The 24,977-nt window shown below is 35.7% G+C and overlaps 1 protein-coding gene across 3 annotated transcripts in view; it reads right to left on the bottom strand.

The window, feature by feature from the left end:
• Positions 1 to 700: 700 nt before the first annotated feature.
• The window catches only part of ERCC6 (ERCC excision repair 6, chromatin remodeling factor), a 47,644-nt gene continuing 23,367 nt past the window's right edge, over positions 701 to 24,977 (bottom strand). For all 3 annotated transcript variants that reach the window (XM_032694971.1, XM_032694972.1, XM_032694970.1), the window contains 14 exons: positions 22,575 to 22,710; positions 15,675 to 15,845; positions 15,057 to 15,233; positions 13,599 to 13,715; positions 12,127 to 12,222; positions 10,117 to 10,335; positions 9,283 to 9,393; positions 8,722 to 8,841; positions 7,617 to 7,711; positions 5,585 to 5,730; positions 4,798 to 5,502; positions 4,027 to 4,228; positions 3,627 to 3,705; positions 701 to 3,205 (listed from right to left, as the gene is read on the bottom strand). In XM_032694971.1, the coding sequence (XP_032550862.1) occupies positions 2,780 to 3,205; positions 3,627 to 3,705; positions 4,027 to 4,228; positions 4,798 to 5,502; positions 5,585 to 5,730; positions 7,617 to 7,711; positions 8,722 to 8,841; positions 9,283 to 9,393; positions 10,117 to 10,335; positions 12,127 to 12,222; positions 13,599 to 13,715; positions 15,057 to 15,233; positions 15,675 to 15,845; positions 22,575 to 22,710 (2,800 nt within the window). In that variant the 3' untranslated portion in view covers positions 701 to 2,779. The remainder of the gene's footprint in view (positions 3,206 to 3,626; positions 3,706 to 4,026; positions 4,229 to 4,797; positions 5,503 to 5,584; positions 5,731 to 7,616; positions 7,712 to 8,721; positions 8,842 to 9,282; positions 9,394 to 10,116; positions 10,336 to 12,126; positions 12,223 to 13,598; positions 13,716 to 15,056; positions 15,234 to 15,674; positions 15,846 to 22,574; positions 22,711 to 24,977) is intronic.

Below are 24,977 nucleotides of genomic sequence, written 5' to 3'. Positions count from 1 at the left end.
TCACTGTTCCATGCTGAAACATCTTCCCTTACTAAGATTTAATGTTTTTGTCCACCTTGATTCCTAAATTAACCTTTGATTGTTCTTTATCCCCTTTTTACTGAGATAAGAAAGTAAAATATAAAAACACAAGCATTCCACATGGATGATTTTTGGAATCATGCACAAATAAAGTAGCAACTATCAACTATAGTATTGAGTATTTGGAAACTGAGACATTTAAAATACAAGGTTTGTTTGACTATGCAATATCATTAGTCAGGAATTGCTTTAGATGTTCTGTGAAGATGTGAAAGGAATTCACTTTACACAGGTAAAGCTAAACAAACAAAAATCAAATAATGCTTTATGGAATAAAAGTAGAAAAAAACCCCTCTTCTACTTCAAAATGCATAGCAGCTATATTGTGTTCCAGAAAACCTTTTACCTATAAATCAGCCTGTAGATGTTTAATCACACATGCTTTTAACTACTTAAAAATATTTTTTGAGTATTATACTAATTTAGTCAATTAAACATTTTAAACAAATGCTAGCACTGAAAAAAACCCTAGTTGCTAGGAAGCATTATTTGAAATTGTATGAAAAATGGAAATATAATTAAAGATAATATAAATCATTTGGCCAGTGCCACACTATACAGGAAAAGATGGCCTCCCACTCCCACTCTTCCCCTGTGCCCAAACACTTGTACAACACACTTTTGTTTTTCCTTTTTTAATAAGTCCATAAAAGCCAAGGATTTATAAAAAGTACATGCAAGTCTATTTACATTAATGGATCATCGAGAAGCTGCAAACTCTCCTTAGTAAAGGAACTATATCTTTAAGATTGGGAGTAGTAAATCAAACAGGACACCAAAACTAACAGATAAGGTGACAACAGTAGCTCTGCTGACTGGTGAATTTCTGGTTTGTTCTTCAGGCAAGTAGAGATGCATGGGGACATGACAACCAAAACAATTCAAATTCTCTACAGCTTTGAAGAGACGAGTAAAATAATTTCAATTTTACTCTTTTTCTGATCCGTTTAAAGTCATATCAACAGATCTACACCCTAAATTATTACTTTCCTCTTTCTCTTGAAAGGGAATGTAGGTGAATATGAACAGGATCAGAAAAAGAGATGTTAGGAAAAGATGCAGTAGTCCCACCTTCAAATACCATGAAGAAAACAGATTCTTGAATTGTCTGCCCAGTCCAACTCTAGTCTCTGAAAAGCCAGTTGATCAGTTATTGAAACAGTGAAGAACCACTTCTTGCACATTTCTACAGATCCTTTATCACTGAGCAAAAACAAGAGGAAAAGCCACTGGAAGTCTCTTAAAGGCTTTTTTTATGAGAAAGTAATAGTTTGTATTCTGGCTTCACCATTCATCTTTCAATATTTGTACTTTCACTCAAAGTAAACAAGATAATTTCACAGTAAGCAAAAACTAAAAGTAGTTTAGCTTTCCCTTCTCTTAATAGCTTAGGAATAGGAAGGACATTAGGCATATTTAACTGTTCCTAGTTTGAGCCATACAGTAATTTAATGTTGCTCCAACAATGTGGTTTTCTTCACAAAATCTATCTGTATTTTCCCCCTTAAGATTTCTTTGTGTAGCACACAAGTACCTTGAAGACAGACCAAATGTCATACTCGGATTTGCTACAAATGATCCAGCTCTTCCTTCCTTGGAAAAAAAATGGGTATTGGAACTTATCCAACTGTCAAGAAGTTTGATATTTTCCCTACCTACAGAAGAGGTATAACCTGTAACTTCTGCATATGTTCCAACTATGTCTTCATCCAAAAGTGATTATGTTTAGTAAAATCCAGTAACACCATCACCCCTCTGACCAACTGACACCCCAGTCTATGTCAAGGTATAAAATCTTAAGTGCTAGGAGGGAACTGGAACATTTTGGATATAAATCACAGTGAAACACATGAACATTTAATGATATTTCAATTATCAGTCCACACCCGTGACAAACATAACAGTTGCTATCACCTCGGTGGTAAGAAATACTGCACCAAACACCTGCCAGTGGTGTTTGGGACTGTAACCGAACTGTTGATTACAGTGCAAGTGGGAGTTCTGGAATTTAATAAGTTTTCCTTAATTATCAATTGGCAGTTAACTCAATATTCTGCCAGGCTTCCCATTTTTTATGATTAAACCTTCATGGCAGTAGAATTAATTTTTCAAGTTAGTTAGTGATATAAGTTATACTGTATATGCTAGATACTGGCAACAACTGAAGCACCAACATTAAACCAAAATTCTCACTACTGATGAAAGCTTCATACAGTGATTCTGATGCACTTGGCAGTACAAGTGAATCTCTCACATTAACTACTATCATCTCCCCCCTTGTTTTTTTAATGGTACACTGTGTGCCCCGTGACCATTCAAGTAACAAACAGGAAATCAAGGAAGTTGTTTTCCGGAATTTCACAGAAATCAAAGTCTTACAACTCATGGTAACATCCATGGTTCTTATTGCAATAAAAAGTCAGTATATGTTCTTAATCCTATTTATATTAAGATTTCTTTTAAAGAAAAGGTGCTATTTTGTATTGTTTCATCTATGAGGTAGATGGCACTTTCATATAAATAGTGTAAATCAGAAATTAAGGTACCTCTAAGCCTGCAACAAGTCCTGCTCTACTGACTGTTCGTAGTAATTATTTATGAATACAAAATACTCGCAAATTTTAGAAGTCAAACAGTTAAGTCTTTGAGAGGAGAATGGTGGCCAAGTGGACAGAGAGATGCCTTTGCTTGTCCAAGGTCATCGGAATTCCGGCTTTAGCCTCCAGACCCCTTCACCGTTCGGGGTCCTGTGGAAGGTGCAGATGTTGCGGAGCAGTTCTCTGAAGACACAGGAGTGCGCCGCAGGCAGTTTGGACTCAAATTCCTGCAGTACCTCCTGAGTGCTGGCCTCGCCGTCCCCGCGCGCCTGGAACGCTATGAAGTTGCGTAAATCCACAAGCAGTTCATCGTATTCTGTTGAACCCTCCACTGGGGTGGGTGCTGGTTGATGATTCTCATCTCCCTCATTCCTTGTCTGTTGCGGTAAAATAAAGTGGTTTCTTGCCCTCATAGTAGCTAATAAAGATGAAGAGTCTAGAGCACTGGACGATTCTCCAGATTTTCCATCGAAGTGCTCACTGGAACTACACTTCTTTATATTTTGTTTCTTTATTGGATCTGCATCCTGCAAATAAACATACAGACTATGGAGGAAGTTGTATTTTGAGACCCACAGAATATCTTAAACAAAATCTGCCTGTTGTTTAGACTTAAACCATAAACATGACCACTCAAAGCTTAGTCATCTGAAATACACAATAAAGAGGTAATATATTCTGGTCTCAACTTTAGAACTTAGGAAGTGAAAGAAAAGCATTGCTGGTCTTGAGACAGATAACTACACCACAGCGCAATTTGTGACTGCTGTATCCAATCAGACTTCATTAAAACATGAAAAACCAAAAATTCACAGGTGACTAAAAATTCTAGAATTCTACATAATCATACAACAAATATGTATGAGATATCTACAGTATAAAACAGATTTCTTGCATAAATCATAACATTTCACATATATCAGCTATTAAGACAGAAATGTCTCTTACCTTCTGCTTCTTTGCAGGTGATGCACAAGTGGCATGTGGAGATAGCAGCATGGAGTTTCTTTTTTGACCAAACCGTCTCCTAAAAACCCACAAACATCCATCAGACATCCTTCTCAAAATGACTAGTACAGTTTTTCCAAAGACAGACTGGGTTTGTGTTTTAGGGTTCTCAAGAGTCCTCTGCTAAGTTTTCTGTTCTACTGTGCAACAATAATGCTTTCTTTGTGCTTCAGAATAGACTACCTTGGCTTGTAATGTGCCTTCATCTCTATATTAAATATAAAACATGAGCACCACTTTGATACATGTTACTGCAAATAACAAGTGAAAAAAAGATAAATCCATAACATCCTAACTCACTCTTCTCTTTCTGAAAAAGCAGCGTGAGGACAGAACTTACTTTATTCCTGATGGTGCACCAGAAAGACCACTCGTGCCTGTCCAGGTTGGCACACCAGAGACAGCTCCTAAACATTGCTGACGAGAGATTTTTAAGGCTCTCAAGGCATTCTGGGCCACTCTGCTTGCTTCTGCTTCCTCCAGCACATGATCTACACTGGAAGCTTCCATAATGGCATCATGCTTCAGAACACTGTGTACCCCTAAAAACCACAAGATTCAAAAGGTGAAGGAGGACATCTGCTAATTTACATGAAAATCAAATACTCACTTTTTAAGTGAATGCCACAGTAACATTTTTCCTTTCTCATGTTGATTATATTAAGCACATCAGTACAGTAACTCCTAACGAGAACCCTTTCTATATGAGTTAAGTAATCAATTTGACAGCAAATCACTTCTGGTGTGCTGATGAGGTCATTATTCACAACAGATCTGGCAATTATGTGGGTAAATTGATCATTTCCGTTGTTATGGACAGGACAGACAGAAGTGAAACCCTTGTGTAAATGAAGGTTGATTACATCCTTATTTCCAGGAGAAACGCTGCATTACTGCTATATACCCAGAAGTGCAGGTCTATCTGAACTGCTAGTGCCAAGGTAATTAGCACATTCATAAATGTAGCATTTAAATTATGAACATCTTAAGGTTTCACCACAGTAACATAATAAACAAGTTTTGTATTGTAGCTCTAACTATCAGAGTAACAGAACTGCTCTTTCCCTCACTTGCATTGGTTAAACCTCTGTTTAAAAACAAGAACTGTTACCTGATTTTTTGAAAAGTTTCTGCAAGACATAATCATCATTTTTCTTTGAGTCTTCCTCCTTCTCTTCACTGTTCTCCCTTCTGTACTGTTTTTGTTTCACTAGATGAGGAATGCGTTTTCCTTCAAATTTGGCATCTTTGTGATGTTTCTTCTTAAACTCATCTTTGTGGCTCTCATGTGACAGCACAGCCACCCTGTGCTTTGTTTTTGAGATACATTTATAATGATTATTATCTAACTGCCCATCTTCAGTTTTAGCATCCTGCTTTTCCCAGGAGCCAGCTGCATCACAAGTAAGGCTAAAATCTGCCTTGGCATTTGCATTAGCTGCTCCATGTACTTCATCAGCCACCACAGCAGTCAGACATTTGGCATCCTCTGAAGACCCTGCATCGCATGGCAACGACTGGGACACAGATTTGTTGCCACTTTCCAAGTGTTCCTCCTTGCATTTATTCAGTGAATTTGTATCAGTAGTAGCTTGTGCATTATCTTTTGCAGAGCTGTTTTGGTCAAAGGATTCCAAATTTCCTTTGGTTTCCTCACTTGTCTCTATTGCTTTAGAAGAAGAATCTTTCATGTGTGTGGTTGAGCAGGAATTGGAGGACTTGCTCTTCTTGTGTGAGCTGCTTTCTGCAAGACGGAGATCACGTTTAGAAGTACCATTATGAGATGGCTTTGGGACTTGAACATCTGAACCAGTACCTGAGGGATGAATGAAATAAGCATCCATTTAACAACCACTTAAAACATTTTTTCTTCTAAACAAATAGAAAAAAATATGTACCTGCAAAAATCGCACTTGTTTCTGTCCCCTGAGACACATCGGGGCTGTTCAGAGTAAAAAGTTCATAAAGGTCATTGGATTTGAAGAAGCGATTCTGCTTAGGGTCTTTCAGCACTCTGTTTGTTAAAAACTGTTTGAAGATTTGTCTAAAACAAGAAAAAAAAAAAAGTACTTTGTGCATGAAACAATGTCTAGCTATGTTTAAGTACTGAATACAGTACTTAAAACAGAAAACTGTATAAGCACAAATATTACCCTGCAGAACAATTAAGCAGTGGGAAGATTATGTTAGTTTCCAAAACAATCTTGAGTTAGTAACTTTCAAAACAACCAAGGAAGTTGTTAAACACAGAGATTTATTTTTTTGCAACAGCCCCATAACACAACAGGTAACCACCATCCTGAGATGTCCTACGAGGCATCCCTTAACTAAGCAATAAATAATTTCACAGCTAGTATTTTTTTTTGTCCATTAAAATTGAAAAGCTTGCATGTTACAATAAAACTATCAGAAAACTCCTGAAAGAAAAACAAGAGCTTGTTAAAATGACAACATTTTACATGTTCAATTGATTGGAGGGATCAAAAGCAACAGAGTAGCTCAGTCTGATTGTGATGACTGGATGACAGCCACCGAAAAGGGAAATCAGATTTGTGGTTAAGAGGAAGGGAAAAAGAGAGCCCACCTGCAGAGGACTAACAGGAATAAATCTGGGGGAGAACTGAGATGTAAAAAATCTTCTAGTATTGGTAAAACTACTTCTATGCTCTATTTGTACTACATAGTGCCTAGAGTAAAAGCTATTTTTTCTCTACAAAAAATACATCCCTAAATAAAACTGGAAATCAGTTCTCTAGAACTGTTTTTATCATGGTTTTGGCTCTGTCTACATTACACAGTGAAACCACTTTTAAATCCAGTTGTTGAAAACTAAGTTTAAACATAAGTGTCAGCTACTGCAAGTATTCACTAAAAGACTTCATAAAGTTTTTAAAGATTATCTGAGCTTCGTAGCTTCCTGCAATGATGATCACATATTTGCAGGGAAGAACGCACAGGAAAAGAGAAAAGACAATTGCTTTAAGTTCACAGTCCATTGCACGGTTCTGGAAAGAAATGAATTTCTGATGGCTGTGCTGACCCTTAAAGTCCAATTCCTTGATGTGGTCAGTGTTGTTTAAACACAAGTATGTCAGAGGGATGGAAGCCAACCAACAGCGGATGCTTTGTGTCCATGTGGCAAAACAGATTAAAAAAGGCATTCAGTAAGTGCTGGCATTTCAGCATCTAGAGCTTTTCATTCATCTGAGTTTTCCAAAAGGATATTTCAGTTCTGAAGAGTAATGCCTAGACAGAGGATTCCCATGTACATGAATTTGGAATTCATGTGAGTGAAACTAACTACTGAGAAAGATGAATTGGAAAGCAAAATAAAAAGATTTCATTGATTTCAAAATGCAAGCAACTTTAAAGGCTTTAGCTACATTTTGGAATAAATAACACGCATATGACTGGTGGTTATTTGGATTTAATTCTTCCACTTTGGAATGATTTGGGAATAAAATCAAATTGGGTTTGCACAGTAGTAAATGGATGTATGAACCATATACATCTTGATATATCCCAAGGAGAATATAAAGAACTCGTTGATTTCAATTTGCATTTCAAACTTGTTGAGTCTCACGTTCTGAGTAAGGTGCTGACTATTTTCTGTTTATACCTCATACTCTCTTTTCCAGTGTGTGCTGGACACACTGCTGGAACAGACTGATAAGGTACATTTAGCAGGCAGGTCTTGGAGCTGACAGGGAGCAGCACAGCCCTGAAGCTGGGAGTTTAATACTAGAAGAAGGTCCATTTCTCAGGAGAAATTTTAAAAAGTTTTCTGCAATGTGCCCATCATGACCAAGGTTGGGGGTTACAAGCCATGTGAGCACACGCACACTGGGTATGTCAGTGTTGCACCACCTTGAGTTGCCACAAGCATTTTCCTGAGCATGCAGCTGTATCCAAGAAAACATTCTGACTGACCTGTGGTATATCTTCTCTTCAATAGTACCTGCAGTGAGAAGCCTATACACAGTCACCTCTTTCTTTTGGCCTATTCTCCAAGCACGTTCCCGAGCCTGAACACAAAAGGTTTGGTTATCAGACATTGGCCTCTTAAACATGTGCCTGACAGAGAGCTAATGATAACACTGTTTCAAACTTAGTTTGGACACTTAACATAGTTCAATAAATGGTATTTCTACAGCATTATGACAACTAACAGCAGGAGAAGAACAAGATTTAGAAAGTTTACATATGTAGAAAGACAAGTCTCCAACTGTACCAAGTTGTAAAAATTATCAATAAAATTACATTAAAATTGGAACTTGTATCTAGAATAAATAGTTTATATAGACTTATTCCAGTAGAGATCTATTTTACAACAGAGCTTTAATATACACCTTTCTTTTGAATTTTTATTCTTTTTCTTAACTGAAAGTTTTCCTACAAACATCTTGAACCAACCACTAATACATACCACTCTCAACTATGTAGGATTCTATCAAAAAGTTTTTTCCTTTCAAACACATAAGCACCAGATACTGCTACAGGATCTGATGAACCAGAGTCCCATCACACCCTGAGATAAAGCATGACTTCTAACAATATTGGCTTAGAGCAGCATTCAAAGGACATAGCTACATATCGTTATCTAGTGACAAAGCCAATCTGAGCAACACTCGTTCTCCTTTTCTTACCCTGCATTGTCACCACGAACAGTCATATAGGTTCAACAGCTTGCACAGCTGTACTCTCCCTTCAAAAACATCTGGTTTATTCATTTTAAAAACACAGGCCACTTGAACTGTTTGTTTGACTGCACTGTAAACAGACTACAAGAACTGACAATACTGAAGAGTGGTAAGATGTAACAACATAAAGGGGATGTGGTGGGAACCACTTAAATTGGTTTTGCCACAAGAGTATATCATAATGTGGAACTGCACCCTAAGCGACCACTGCTGGGAACGGCAACCTTGGAAAGAGCTACACAGTGCTTTAACACTATTTGAGGAGATAAACGTAATTTCATCTTCAGTCTTGTTTCAGCTTAGCTGGTAAATGGAATGTAATAAAACAAACTCACCTGTGTGTCTACGCTGGGATTCCAGTCAGGATCATAAATAATAACCCGGTCAGCACCAACCAAGTTAACACCAATGCCACCAACACGAGTTGTTAAGAGAAAAAGAAATATGGATTTGTCCTATAACATAAGAGAGAATTTACTAAAGCAAGAATTATCAAAGTGTAACATTAAAAAAAATAATTAATTCCTGAAATCTTTTATTATCAGCATTATTTACAAAGATGCAAAGGGGGCCAAGGGAAGGAATACATTTCCTTGTTCATCTAGTATCTATTTTGACAAATAAAAGTAGTCTAATCTAAATTTCATTTACTGTTGTCCAATAAAATTTCTTTTCCCTCTTCTCAACTGTGTTTTTTTTCTTAGCAGAAAACCCAATTTAAGTGTGAAAGAAGTGATGACTTTTTTCTGCTCTCTCACTAAGTGTTTCATTTGACATAACTCCCCAGTTTTGTGTCTCAAACCTGACGTAGTATATTTAAAAACACACCAAAGAGGAATGCAAGAACTTAGCCATACTCACTAATAGTCATTCATGTATGGGATGCAACACCTCACCTCGTTATATTTTGTTACAAGAGGCTGTCTGGAAGCTACTGCTGTGGTGCCATCCATCCTGAGGTAGGAATAGTTTCTCTGTCTCACAAAGACTTCAAGTATCTGCATCATCTGTTGTGATGGAAAAAATTCAATGAAATCCAGATGTGCAGACAGCAACTACTTGATCAATCCATAAGAATTTGTGGTATGAACTGCAGTGTTAATCAAACGACCAAGATGACAAACAAAAACTCGTGAATCTTGAACAGAAAATTTACTTATGTAATTGGGGAAAAAAATTACTTATTTCACTGCTGAACGCATAAATGGAATGTTTGTGCTTGGTTTGGAAAGTCCATGGCCATAGTCTCAAAACTTAAACAGATAAATGGTGCAGCATTCCAAGAGAATCCACAGAAGCAAGACAAAATCGTGACTACACAGGGAAAACAAATGAAGGTCACTGTGCTACTGGCCCAACGCAGGATTAGTTCTCAGGATTAGACGTGCACATGCATTACACAAACTGAGTACCAATTCTATCCTGAAGCTACACAGCAGGGACAGCTTGCTATGATAGGGGTACAACTGATATGAGCTTTGACCCAGTATACTGAAATTGGGCAACACTGCCACAACACTCTGTCACTCCAGTAAAGCTTACTGAGCTTGGGAACTGGTCTCCAATTATTCCAGATATTAGTAATTTTCATAATTTTTTTTCAGTAAGATCATAATTTTCTGAGAAGGACACTACAAAAGGTGGTTCTAATTACAAGTCTTGTTGGAACACACACACACTGTTTTCAGTTTTAGTGATAACTAAAACTAAAACCAAGTAGCTCATCTTACCTGTCTTGACTGAGTAAAAAATAACACTCTGTGACCTTGCTTGTGCCATATTTTCAGCAAGGATTCTACCACTATCATTTTTCCAGAACGTTTCCAATATCCAAACTGATTTGATTCCTCCTCTTCAGCATCTGGTACACCCTTTGAAAAGCTGGGACTATCAGCGACAAAGTCAGGGTGGTTGCAAATCTTTCTCAAAGTTGATAGTCCTAAGAGAATCTAAAGAACACATGATAAAAGTATTTTTATTTTTATGACAAATACTTGTATCTATAAAGGTTGTGGTTGAGAAAAATAAACAGCAATGGACTAATCCAGTCATCATAAAGAAGTTTGTTTTCAATAATGCTTCTTTGGGAAGTCAATGGATGATAATACTTGTTTCATGGAAAGTTTTAGGAAATGTCAGTATAAGAGAAGGTCAATGAAACTTTACTTTCTTATGAGTCTATTCTGGTGACAAGAGAATTCTGCAACAATTTTCACATCAGCAAAAGCAGTCCTTAGCTGTAACTCACAGTCAAATTTTTCCTACTCAAAAGGAAAACTTTCACCAAGTTTATTTCTTGAAATTATTGTGTCCTTCCTTCCAGCTGCTGCCATATTAGCAGGTAACTTAAGACAGGCCTTGAGTATAGTAAGTATACCCCCTAGAGTGCAGGGAAACAAAGAACATATGAGTAAAAATATTTGAACAAACATAAAAAGCTGAAATTACCACTTTTGATGCCATTTAGAAGGGTTCTGTTCAGTTATTTATTCAATAATATTAGAAGTGTTATTTATTCTTCTGATATAATGAGCACTCATTAAAAATAGCTAGCTTGAAACAGCAAATCCCTCAGTCTTCTAGCACTACAAGTTGGATGAGTCTGCTCATAATTTATGGTTTGTTTGGACAATGGGGTTTTTGTTTTTCAGCTGGGATTTGCTGCTGTCACACAAAACATCTAATAAAAGCACTGGGATTTACTATCCAAAATTTGCAAAACCCTAGCAAATATGATAGCCCATTCTGTAACATCTTTGGGGAATTTCTGCAGATAGTCTTGTACAAGCCACCTCGAAGATCAAGCTCCTTAAAATAGTTTTCACTGGAATAACTAAAATGTACTTGAAAAAACTTGGCCACTATACCTTTTGCAAGACCTGGAAAAATATAAAAACATTCAAAACAGGAATAAGGACAACATGTGCTTTGTATGGAACTGCAATACATATGGCTGTACTGACCAAACAATCAACTGGAATCACTGTGTATGAGGAGAGAAAGGATTTCACAGTTCACAAGATAAGAAAATGTGGTAAACCACACATTATAGCCAAGGCATACTACCTCTCCTCTTATAAACAACAGATCTGTATCCTGCAGCTAAAATAGAAGGGAGAAACATCCACTGCATGCATAAAAATGCCAAAGGGACCAGATGTGTGCAATGTAGGAGCCAAAGGGAAGAACAGACATTTTACACAGGCAACAGCTAGCATTTGAAACTCTATTTCAATTACTCTTGTCACCTTGGCCACAGCAATTTCAACACTTACACTGTGAGGATGGAGGCAGATGTTGAGAAGTGACTAATAAGACAATAACAAGGATGCTTGCTATTTGCTCTGCTATATGTTAAGATTCTGCAATCATCAACTGTTGCATCACAAAGTTATCACACCTGAACTGTACTGTCACAACAAATTATGCTTGTCCTTTGCTTCACTTCTGCAACTAATTAAAAGCATGTATGACCTACAACAGGTCATCCAATAGCCATGATTTGTTTCCAAGATCCCCATTCCAATCCTACTTTTATCTGGTCATATCACTACATATGGATCACTAACTCTACATATTTCATGTAACATTTATTGAGAACAAAAAAGCAGACATTTACAAAGCAGAACTGAGATCAGTGTGCTTCCCTTTCTCCTCAGAAGCCAGCTAGAAGAATGCAAAGGCCAGTCCCTGACTTTATCCACCAAACTCTACCTGTCATTATCCTTATTAATGCCCACCTGCATGTCTCCATTGAGAATCTGGTAAACTTCTTTAGAGTTGATGTAATCTTGATAGATTTGACGTTGCTCCTCTGTCAAACGGCAAAAGAGGACCTACAAAACAAAACAACCACTCAAGCCCAACCTGTGTGAATTTTAAAACTTTACAATGTGCTACAGTGAAGTTTCACAGATGTCTGACATACTGAAATACTAAGTTAAAAGATACTGCATAGAAATAATCAGAAATAAAAAAAAGAATATAATTTTTAGAGAATGAACATAATCAGTAAGATGAGTTTCATGAGGTTTTATGTGCTCTTTCCCATTTATGTTTTCCCCTCAAATTGCTTTAGTTTTGAAAGCGTTGCCATTTTCCAGTTTTAATGGGGTAACTGTGCAGCGTTAGTGTTCTCTCAAAGCTATGTTTATAGGAAGTGCTTTCCATTGTGGGTCTGTTACGTCCCTTGCAACTTGCAAATTCTTACTACCTCATGGGAAGGTTAGCACATGTGATCTGTCATTAGACTCTGAGTGTGAGCATATAATGATTTTTCAGATGCTTTGATGGGCTCAAATGGAACAAAACACTTCCTTGCATCCTGCAAGGCACCCAACATTATGCTGTAAGTCAAACCGAGGTAGTGCCTTCTGACTGACCAGAACAAAATTCAAATTTGTTCCATCTGTTTATAGATTAAGTAGCCCAGTACATTTTAAAGTATGTAGAAATTAAAATTGATTAAAAAAGATCATTAGACTGAACAGCAGAAACCAAGTATGGCCTACTCGTTTATTATGTACCCTTCAGCACTGTCTTACAAAGGCTAACACGTCTACTCCTCTTTTAGAGGGAGAAGGCAGGAAGAGAATGAGAAGAAAACATTGAAGTCTGAAGCACTGAAACCTGAGTGGCAGAAGAATCTAATAATTACCACAAGTGTGTATTTGTAGGAATTTTAGTTAACTAATACTTTCAACCTCCTCTACTTTGAGTCAAAATGTTTCCTAAAAAAACATTCCACCTCATGGTAAAGCAAACAAGTTTTACATCAAAAGGCATAATATTTTGGAAATTTATTAAAATGTATAGGTCAGCTAGCTTGCAAGATGAACAACTGCCATCAAGTATTTCTCTATTACTTCCTGCCCAAATTAATATTTTTACAGCAGGAAATAATGCTAAAGTGTTTCCTGATGTGAAAAAGGAAACAGACAGGCAACTCATTTTTATGCACAGTATTAAGTAGACCTGACTACACTTCATCTATCCTTTTTAGACGAGTGCACTCACAGAGACCCTGCAAGACTGTGACCATTTAATACTCAGAACACTGGTGAAGAGAATATGAATCTTGAAAGCTCTACATCTTCTCTTTAGTTAAAACAGCATTTCAACTGCTATTAGCAAAAATTATTTCCAAATGACCAAGAAAGATTGAGTTTTGGGGAGGGAGAGGACTCAGATCTAGTAGTGAAGATAAACAAACCTGTTCATTTTTATCTGGAAGTGAAAGGCTCATTTTTACATCAGCCTTCATTCTTCGCAGCAAGTAGGGGTTTATGGTGTCCCGTAACACACAGGCACATTTGTATGCAGTTTTTACCTGAAAATAGGAAGAAAAAAAGCAAAAGTTATATTTTGATTCTTGATATTAATTTTAGCAGCAAGCAAAATTCCATCACTAGTGATAGGAAAAGTCTAATAAAATTAGATGTTTTATATTTTACATGGATCTAAAGTTACATATTCAACACAATAAGAATTGCAATAAAATTCATGTTAGGGACAATAAAATTGAATAAGTCTTCCCGAGATAGCACAGATTTGTCTTTAAAAAGAGACCAGAAATATTTCATTAGAAACCAAAGATAGAAGTGAGTATAAATTTACACAAAACTAAAATCCTCATGAAAAAGTGCTAATACACACACTGAAGATCAAAAAAGAAGCCTGCAGCAATGGTGGTTACTAGACAATAAGTGAAGATTAGTGCTCACTTGAGACTATTAAAAAAGAAAAATCGGTACAAGAAAATCCCCATGATCACAGAAACTAAAGGTCATTCTGGCTTTAAATGGAGCATATGGTTCTACAATGGGTAATGGATGTGTGAGATGGGTAATAACTGTACATAATAGCTAAAACCAACTTAATTTCTCTTAAGCAAAACAAATAATATAATAAATTATTGATACGTAAAAAACCAAATTGAAAGTCCAATTTAGTAAATTACCAAGATTTAGAAAAGGGAAGTACTTACACTCAAAAATAAAAGAAAACTTCAGAAATGCATGTGTGCATTACAAAGAGGATTTAAAAGGATACAACTTTCTTAGCATTTATACAAAAATTAGTCTGCAGATTATGATGCAGACAATTAATTTATCATCTAATTTGAAAAATGTTCTCAGTCAATACTGAGAACCACAACTACAAAGATTAATAGACATACTTACTAAAAATCATTTTCCAAATAATTTTTGCTTTCAAAATTTGTTTCTCTACTTTCAGACTTCCAACACCTACTTTACCTTTTAAAATAAAAATAGTTTTCAGTTTGGATTTAAGGATTCCTCTTATTGCATAATTTGACAAAGCTTGATATCAAACAGGAAAGTTCTATTTAAGTACATCACAATATAAGACAGTCACTTTCCACCCCATTTTGTTTATGTTTACTTCACATCAAAGAATACTTCTAATGACACAAACTTCAGGGCTTTTGACAAGAAAACCCTTTGTATAAGCTGTACCCCCCATATAAATGAAATGGTCTCATTTAGTTGAACAGTTCTTTTTGTACATGCAGCAATAAAACACACATGCAGCTCTTTTTTGGGTTAGTGTAGTGTCTAGAACATACAGTATGAAGTACATTTAGATGTCAGTTTAGAAACAACATAACAGTTTCCTTCAAGCAAAGTGCTATTTTTGATGCATTTACCTGGACAGGAGAGGCATTGCAATATCCTCCCATGGTTATCGGGACAGAAAACTGCTCCATGAACACAGGTAGTGTTCCCAGTTTTCCTGGGAATATAAAGTCAAAGAGGGACCAGAGCTCCTTTAGGTTATTTTGCATAGGGGAGCCAGACAAGATGATTCGATGGGGTGTGCGGAACTATTAACAAAAACCACAAAACCAAAAGAAAGTTATTTTCATGGTTCATGATGTAACCCATCTCCTGCTTCAGAGGATATTCAATTTTACCATCAATGAATTCTCATGTTAAAATACGTGGCCTCATATTTGTGAATAAAACAGCTTTCTGCAATATACTGCCCATAAACTATTGGCAGAAAATTGACACCAGCAATCTGACATTTATACCCAATGGTAAATTACCATGCAACTTAAAATTTCTGATTTTTTTCTTTACCATACCGCTGTAAATTTACTCATGTAAATTCATTAAAAATGCTAAGTAAATTAAATAGTCAAATACAGACCACTGTGATTTATGCTTTTATTCTTTATTAATGATCAAACGTATATTTTTATGATAGGCTTTTATATCTTGGAACCTCCTCCCAGAGCACAAATTTATTTTTTATAAAGTACCTGCTTGCATGCAAGCGTGACTGCAGCATTTGGATTTCGGATTTTGTGACCCTCATCCAGAATCACATAATGCCAATCATACGTGTGGATGTTGTCCTGCATCAGTCGAATGTATGAATAAGATGTAATGAGAATTCCATGGCATGAAGCAATTTCATGAATTAGCTTCACCTAAAAGCAAAAGGTGCACGTTGTCAGCAACAGTGAGACAGAAATCTCAAACCTACTGAACTATACACATACAAGTCTGCTATCCAAGGTATGTATAAAAAGTTTTGTAAAAGCAGATATATAATTTACATTGCAAAAAAAAAAAAAAAAAAGCATAGGCAAGATTTCCATTATATGGTTCTAAGCTCATCTGTAAAAGAATTTTCAAGTCCTTGAATACTGTGTTATAACAGATCAGAATTTGACCTGAAGTCTGGTCAAAAGGAAACAATGGTTTTTATTTTTAATTTTTTAAAGACAATGCCTAAAAAAGCAAACACACTGGATTTGATTGACACAACCAGTTTCTTCAAGTTCTCCAACATGTATGTCACAAACCCACCTTTGTGTGCTGCAAGCAAGATCTAGCACATTAGAAGAAAATTAAACAAGTGAAAAACTGAAAAACTATCACACAAAAAAAAATCTATTTGGTTAATTCTAAATTCTGTTTAACCTTTCTCATTAATAGGATTAATATATTTGTTATCAATCTTCAAATTTTGTGTTTCTCTCTTTTAAGCTATAACCTTTCCCCAAGTTTTTACTAGCCTTTATAGTTGCAAATTACGTAGGGCAGAGACAGTCTGTGCCACTTTTCACAGCATTCAAAACTCATCTCTATTGCATTTATCCTCCACATACAAATCTAGACGACTTAAACAGAAGATGATGGGCTGAGAACAATTCTAGATGAAAGAAACATATCCAATATAAAAGAAAAAAAGAAAGTAGAACCTCTACTGAATTTGCTACAGGAAAGACAAAATTCTTATTACTTGAAATGCCTTTAAGAAAATAAAATCAAAAAAACCCAACAAAAAACCCCCAAACAAACCCAACAAAAAAAAAAAAAAGGGAAAAATCCATCTCAAAAAATGAGATAAGTTAAAAAGTCCATGATCTTTTATTGTAAAATTAGTTGCTTACACATACTCCAAGATTTAAAGCTCTTATGACTTTAACTTTTCAAGAATTTCTACTTTCTGATTATCATCTCCTGATAAAACCACAACACATTATTTAATCTTGATATCTTCAAAACAATTTGCATTACAGGGAGAGTATGATTTCTAGGCAGGTGTGGACACCAAAAGCTTAATTCTACGAGGTACATTATCCACAGCCTGCAACATATCTCGAGTGTCAGCAAGGGCCTATCCTAGAATATTGTAGACATCTCTACCCAAACACTTACGACAAATCATCTTGGGCGATTTAAAATTAAAAGCTTGTAAAATATGTAACCTCTCCTAATTTTTGCAATTAATAGGGTATGTCTGCAATTAGCCTGACTTACAGAATGCTACACTCTTGTCATTAAAAGATGTTTTGTGAAAGTGCTGCTGTTATTATGGAGGCTCAAGAGACCAATCCCTCCTAGAGGGCAAACAGTGGACCAGTAGAAAACAACAGCCATAAATCACACTGTCAGGTAGCAGAGAGAACAGAAGTGAAACACAGGCACATGAAGGCCATTCACTGTAAACACACCACAGCAGAATCCTAGTCAGGATTTACTGAACCTGTAATTAATTAAAGTTTCCTTCAAGCTAAATTTTTAATAAACAAGGATTTGTGCTGACAATGAAGAAATACAACACAATTTTATCAACTCACGCTATAACACTAACTCTCATTTTACTGCATTAGGTACTTTCTCAGAGGTTGCCTTCACTCTAGGTGCAGCTCTTGGAGTAATTTTAAATATTTTAAAATGTGGTAACAGATTTAATATTGGATACACACTCTTTTGAGGGTGTGGCATTTCAGAATTTATGTTATTTTATAATGTATTACTTAATTCACAATTCTTGTTTGGTTAGATTAAAGCATGTTTAATTTAATTTTATTTTTTCTTGAGCAATACACTTCAGTGAAATATTTCAGGATATGCACTGTTAAGCTAAAAAAAAGAAAAAAAAAATTTGCTTAAGAGAGACAAATCCTACTAATGCCAAAAGATAACACAGCCACTAGCTAGTTTTGAAATGCTGAACTCTGGTCTTTATATAATGCTAATGAATTCAGGAACATGTGAGTAGATTGAGTAATTATGAACTTACATTTCTGTTCAGCACAGTATTCAGACCTTTAAAATTCAAGGACAGTATTTTCTCCTAACTTTGGGTGATAAGTTGATTGTGTTGCCTTATCTACACTGGGACACAAGCAATGTAGTGGATGATTTTTGGCAAACAATACTTCCTAAGGCCAAAAGATTTATGATTTATTCTAAGGACACACCTTTAAGCAAATTCTTTTTTCCTGTTGGTACCTCAATGTAGCTACAAGTTTGTTTCTGAGCGTACAAAACCAGGACAATTTTTCTGACTTACAGAAATAATGTTTATCTTTTTTTTGGATAAAGCAGTCTTTGAAAAAAGGTTTAAGAGGGTCTGAATTCTGAATTATTACGTATTATGTCTTAAAAATTGTAATTTTCTTAGAAATGTATATACTAAGACTCAAATTAAAGAAATAGACTAGTGATAACTACAAAATTCTCTAAACATTCAGATACCTTTGAGCAAGTGTGAATATAGAGATAATATCTAGTCACACAACCATATTTCACTTGTGAATCAAAAACGCACTCTTCAGCAGACTTATCACTATCTCATAACCAACCATTAAGCCCGGAGATCCATAAATGCAACATATAAAACCTCTTTATTATTTCCCTGCCCCCAATAAAACAATCTAAATGGCACCACGAAGAGGCTTCAGAAGAACACATTACAATGTTTAATAATGTAAAAGTTGCAATAAAAAGAGCTAAAGCACTTAGCACGTATTTATCAAGAATGCTGCTTCTTGGGGCATGATACTAAGTTTATCTGAGTTTGGTCCTCAACTCAGAAATAGATCCTTTGGCTAAAATACGGTTCCATATACAGTCGTGTGGAGTGAGCTGATAACCATAACCTCTGAGGCTTATTTTGTTTGCATGTAGATCATGTACTCTACAGTGAGAGTAGAAGGTCTAAAGTTTTCAGTGTGTAGGCATCTTCAAGTAGATGGTTTCACAGCATGAACTGACAACTGCTTTGGAGGGCTGTGTTGTGTGGCCTGCATTTGACCAGAACAAGGGAATGCAAAGTTGCAGCTTTACAAATGCTATGTGATTACCATTAAAGAACTGTTAAACTCAGTGTTACCTGTTCTAAAGATCAAGAAATTAGAAGTTCAGCCTTGAACTTAAAAAACACAGTCTCCTTCCATATATGCTATGTTAAACGAGATAACCAAAGTTCATGTTCCCTCTTACATGCTACAATTTACAAATGTTCATGTGCCAACAGAAGTTTTGAAACAACAGGACAAGCTCTTTGTATAGAAGGCTGTTTTTCCAACACTTGCACAGCTTTCTTCTCCTCACCTTGTGTTCTATATCATAAATAAAATAGTATTTGTGATACACTACATTAGATTTACTTCTTTGTTTTCTCTCATCCTTAGAGGTCTCAGAGCACTCAATGTTTACAGATCAGATTTAACCATAAACCATAGTAGGAGCTTAATAGCATAAGACAGCACCACAGGAAATATTTAGCCACAAATGCTATACCTTGTTCAAACTGAAAGCTGACTTCACAAAGGAAGACTATTACTTAAATCTGGTTTTTCCTACTGCTTCCAACTTAAGCACATTTTTCATCAGAGAAGAACCAAATGATCTTCTGTGATCACAAATGATAGTAATAAAAAAAAGGGCAAGTTTTACATTTCATCCATAGTAGCTCAAAAGCTTTGGAAACCCCTTTGACTTTCTATTGTATCTTCACTTTCACTATCTAAAATACCAATCTGCCTTCCCTTGAGGATAGTTGAAGGTCTTTAAATTATTAGGGGGATGAAACTGGAACTTCACGCTTCTCTCCTTCACTGCCAAAATTTTCTACCTTTGTTATTTTAGGAAAGGAATAAAGTAATCTCCCTTTTGAAGATTCACATATGCTAAAAACCTACACAAACATTATAGACCCAGAGGTATCTTAGTGGGATGTCTCAATGACTGATCTGAAATTGGCTGATAAGACTGGCGGTCAATCTGGTGCTCACAATTCAGACTGTTATTTCATACTATTATTCCAAAAATCTTGTAAGTGCTTGCAAAGAAAACCAAAATGGGAAGAGAGGATATGCCAAGGTAAAACAAAAAAACCCCAAACCCCAAACAACAACAACAAAATCGGTGAGCCTTTCACTTACCACATTGCTCAGAAGTCCTACTGTAACACTAAAGAAGTGTCACTAACTGAACAGATGTGTAAGGTACTGCCTGGTATCAACTTATGATAAAACAATCAGAACAGATGTCTTCCTCACTCTTCACTGTCAAGTGAAATACTTCCGTAGGCAAGTCTAAAGAAGTGGGAGACAGGCTCTTGCACTGATGTTTTTGTATCTTAGAAGGTGCAACACAAACTGCCTATTCATAAAAGCACATAATTTCACCAATGTTGAAAGATTTACTATTTGCTAATATTTCAGGATTTCTGACAATGTTATGGTAAAAATTACATACACTAATCACACCTAAAACATCAACTTAAATTTTATCAAATGAAACTTCAGCTGTTGTCTCTTTCTGCTATGAAATACTGTTTTGCCTTATGAGACATCTGTCATTGCTTACCTCCTTTTTTCCAAAAATCTCATTCAATGGTTTTACAATTAATCTTTCTCTGTTCCTTACAAATTATCTGTCCCTCTTTCACAGGCCTGCAGAGAACAAGCTGCAGCAAACAACCTGCTGGCTAACCACTACAGGATAATGTAGTCCTCAAAATCCACTGTCTGATGTCTAGTTAATCCAGAGGACAATTATGTTCTTCCACTGGTTCAGATAATTCTAACCTCATTAGAGGCTGAAGTGACCTTTCTCACTCCAAAGCTGATAAAGTTCAGTTCCCCAATCCTCTCCTGGCAAGCCAGTTGTCCAGCACAAAACTCTTCTCATTTATTTTGTGATAAACCATGATACACTAACAGAATAATAGGTCAATTCTGCAATTGTCAGTTAATTACAAACAGGTCTGTGCAACATTGAGACCACAGGTGCACAGTAAGTTGGCTTTTGGCCACGTAAAATTAATCTCAAAGAGTAAACAAATCTTCTTAGGCAGTATAACCACTATTTTAAAATTTTTTTCTTAAACTTAGTTAGGTTTATGCCTTATGCCAGAGCATAAAGGCAGAATGGTCATGGGAGGAGTATTATAAAGTTAACATACGCAAAAGCAGCTTCCTGTAATGCCACAGGTTATCATAAGATGGAATTGTCACGAGATCAGATCAGCATCAAGGAATTCATAGACAGAATATATATTGAAAAGAAATCCTACGCAGGAGTAAATCACCTGTCCTGTACTTTGTGTGATATATTTTCAGTGTACAAGTGTTATTTATGCTAATAAATTAGTAGTAAACTTTTATTGCAGGTATAAAAGCAACTAGAATGGGAAAAGTGTGGGTTTTTTTTCTTACTTTAGTTTGCTCTTCTCTAATTAAGAGGCATCTAAGAAAAAAATGTGCATGAAGTTAAGACCATATCAGCAGTGACACTTTTTAAAGCATATTGTTGCAGCTCTTAGAAGATGAGGCATTAGATTCAGTTCTCTAAATCTGCCCTATTTAAAGTGCTTATAATTTTAAGTTGTTGAATATACATTTGTGAGAGGACAACGGGAAGGTGAAGTCCTTGAAAACCTGACTATACCTGCAGATGGAAAGATTTGAGCCACTCTGTCAAGTCCATTAATTAACAAATAGCCCAAAATAAGCACACATGATTTAATTTAGGAAGACATGCAAGCATGTTATTGAGGTCAACAGATTTTTAGGGCTTGAAAACACACCAAGTTAATTGAACAACAGGAAGCTATTAGTACTTTAGAGTGTGCTATTCCTTTTTTGCCATGTACTGTAACAGTATCAATTACCTCAGAATATGTTTAATCAAGTGCAATTAAGCACCATATCATTTTAATGTTATTACAATAAACTCAATAAATATTTAAAGAGAAATTTAAAAATGTTCTGCTGAATCCTGAAAATCCATTTAAGCACTTAAGGGTAAGTAAAAATTTAAGTTTTCCTTGTTTTGTTCCTACAAGGTACCAAAGTTTGAAACTTCAGAAAGTCAGGCTGTCCAACTTAAGAAACAGACTAAGAACATGTATATGAAGAGAGTGGTAAAGAAAGTTAAAAAGACAGAAAATGCACTGTTTGAAACAATGAAAACTAAGAAAGTAACACTGCCATGAAAGAAAATGAGATTAAGTCATGTCAACTGACAGTGCCCAACTGAAGAGAAATTGCACGTGCATGCAAAACATATTAAATATCAGATCAGTGATATACTGATACACAGAAATACAAGAAGAGAATTCCAAGGTGCTAGAAGCATATATCTGGTGTACAAGCAGTCTAGTCATAAACTCCTAGCATGGACTACAGCACAAGGAAGCCTCACACAAGAAACCTGTTACTATGATTGATTTGTTCAGGTAACACAAGTCTAAATCATAATATGCATAATATGTACCTATTCTGTCATACACTTTTTGTCCAGTTTACTAATAAATCTATACAAGACAGGGAACTTTTTGTTCTTTTAAAACATTCAGAGAAAGGGCATACAAAAAAAGTCTCTGGAATTACAAAATGGATGTCAACCATTACCTTACTCTTGGTATAAGAACCAGTTTCATGGAGAACAGCGACTCTAAATGGAGGCCACCAAGTGTGGAATTCTTTAACCCACTGATGCAGTACAGTAGCTGGACAAACAATCACTGTTGGACCCAATCCCTGGTACCTAAAATAGAGTATTTGAGGGAAAAAAACCCTTTAACATGAAATAAATACTTTGTATTAAGTGGCTCATTAAAATACACACATATTAAAATGATACAGTTTATAGTTTAGAGTGGAATATGAGAGCTATGGAAATTAATTGGCACTTTGTTTTCCTGGAAGTCTGTTTTTTAAAGGAAGATGAAGAAGGTACTGCTAAAAGCATCTATCCATTGAACAGTTTATGGATGCATCTATCAAGATAAACAGAAATAGAAAAGCTCCAAACAACAAGGCATAAGGGAACTTCCTCCTGTGATATTACAAATCAGGTTTTAGTGACTGCTGTTTCTGTAAGAGAAAAGAAATCATTAACAAGCAATTATTTTATTACTTCTATTATACAGAATGTGTAGCTAGAGTCTCACAAATGGATTTACACACAGGTGTTCTGCTTCATGTTTGTAATATAATGTACTATCGTCATCATAATTTACAGAAAAGACATGGACTCTAAAGCAGCAGACTACATCATCATGGAAGTTGAGGACTGAGCTCAGCTCAAATTGTCTCATAAGTTTCTTATTCATAATCACACGATTGTTTCTGAGAATTACTAAGGCAGTTTGAAACAAAGTCTTTCTGTATATTAAGTTTAGAGCTACTTAGAGGTTAAAAAGGGAAAAATCTCTCACACAACAGCCAAACAAGAAATATTACCACCACATATAAATACCAACAATTACATAGGAAATATACTAAGTAGTGGTTACTAGCAATTATTTTTCAAATGTATTTGGTCTTTAAAAACTAGAACAAAATGACTTTGCAAACAAAGGTAAAAGCTACAGTTGTCACATACTGATCTGTGTCTGGCTGACTATGTACATTCAAGTGGTAATAAATAAACAATGCAAAAGATCACAGTATACATTCAAGATCACACACTGATAGCAATAAAGAAGGATTTCTCAGACTCCATCAATACCCGGGTTTAAAAGAACCAAATGTCTTAATGCCTTCAGAAACTGCTGACACGAAGAAATAATACTCTTTATTAAAAGCTTATACATATGCAGAATAACAGCCTGGATGTTGCTTATGAACAAATACTATCACACAACCTTACATAGTCTAATTAAAAAACTCCCAGCAATCCAAGGGGAAGTAAGAACTCAGAGATGCAAAAAATCTCTTCAACTACAATATGAATCCAAATAACCACTGCTACTGCTCTTAAAAATATCTATAGCAAAAAAGCCAACTTTCCCAGAACATACTAGTTTCTCATTCTTCATGGGTCGTAACAAAATACCTCTGTTTATTCCCCTGGTCTGTATCACACAAGCTCACATGCTGGGTTTATCCAGTTTTTTCCCCCCTTCATCTTAGATAAAGAGTTCACACCTCTTTGATCAATTTTCAGAAAATCCACTCCCCCTCCACTCAGTTGTGTGAAACCTCTTCTGTGTCTAGTCTGGCTCTAACCACTTTCCACTAGCCAACATTTTATTATTCTCTTGAGAGCTTTTATTTATTTATATAAAAGAGTCATCTAACTTCTTCCAGTCTGAGCTGTTTCACAAAACTAAACAAATCACATACTTCTGCTTGCTACACTTAGGAGGCATCCTCCATTCGCCTAATCACTGCAACATATTTGATCTGCTGTCCATTCAATTTATATTTGTTTTCCTTGAACAAAGGTAACACTAAAAACATTAAAAATAAAAATCTTACTGGTGCCTTGTACCAAGGTAACAGTACTGCCCTGTTCCTACCGCAAATATATTGTCATAATGTATTTTGTCCCTTTTTCACAGCTGCACTGTAGTAATAGCTTATGGTCAATATATGATCAATATACCCAAATCTCTTTCTTCCGTTGCTCCTGGTTTATAAAACCCAAATTCACAACAAGTATCCTTTATTTGTTGTTATTTAATTGGAAGCATTGGTATTGCAAATAAGATCTATTCCTGCAACTTAATATCACGAAAAAAGAAGCTGTAGTCATACTATATCTACAATCTTTAAGTACTCAAAAAATTAGCAGAGGAAAACGTTGCATTACAACCAACTCTGTTGCCAAGGACTGGTAAATCATGCCTTCAAGCTGAAACAGTAACTAAACCCTAGTGAAAATAAAAGAACACAGCAGCAAGACCAACTTTCTGGGGCAATGGAGTTTTATTTACCCAAGCACCATGGAAATTAATCTCTGCCACTCACAGTAGAGATTGAGCTGTTTATATCTCAGTATCTTGAAGAGTACAGATGGGTAAACAA

The sequence above is a fragment of the Chiroxiphia lanceolata genome, chromosome 8, assembly GCF_009829145.1.
Source record: "Chiroxiphia lanceolata isolate bChiLan1 chromosome 8, bChiLan1.pri, whole genome shotgun sequence".
In the NCBI taxonomy this organism is placed as follows: Eukaryota; Metazoa; Chordata; class Aves; order Passeriformes; family Pipridae; genus Chiroxiphia; species Chiroxiphia lanceolata.
This window is presented reverse-complemented; position numbering and strand designations above follow the sequence as displayed.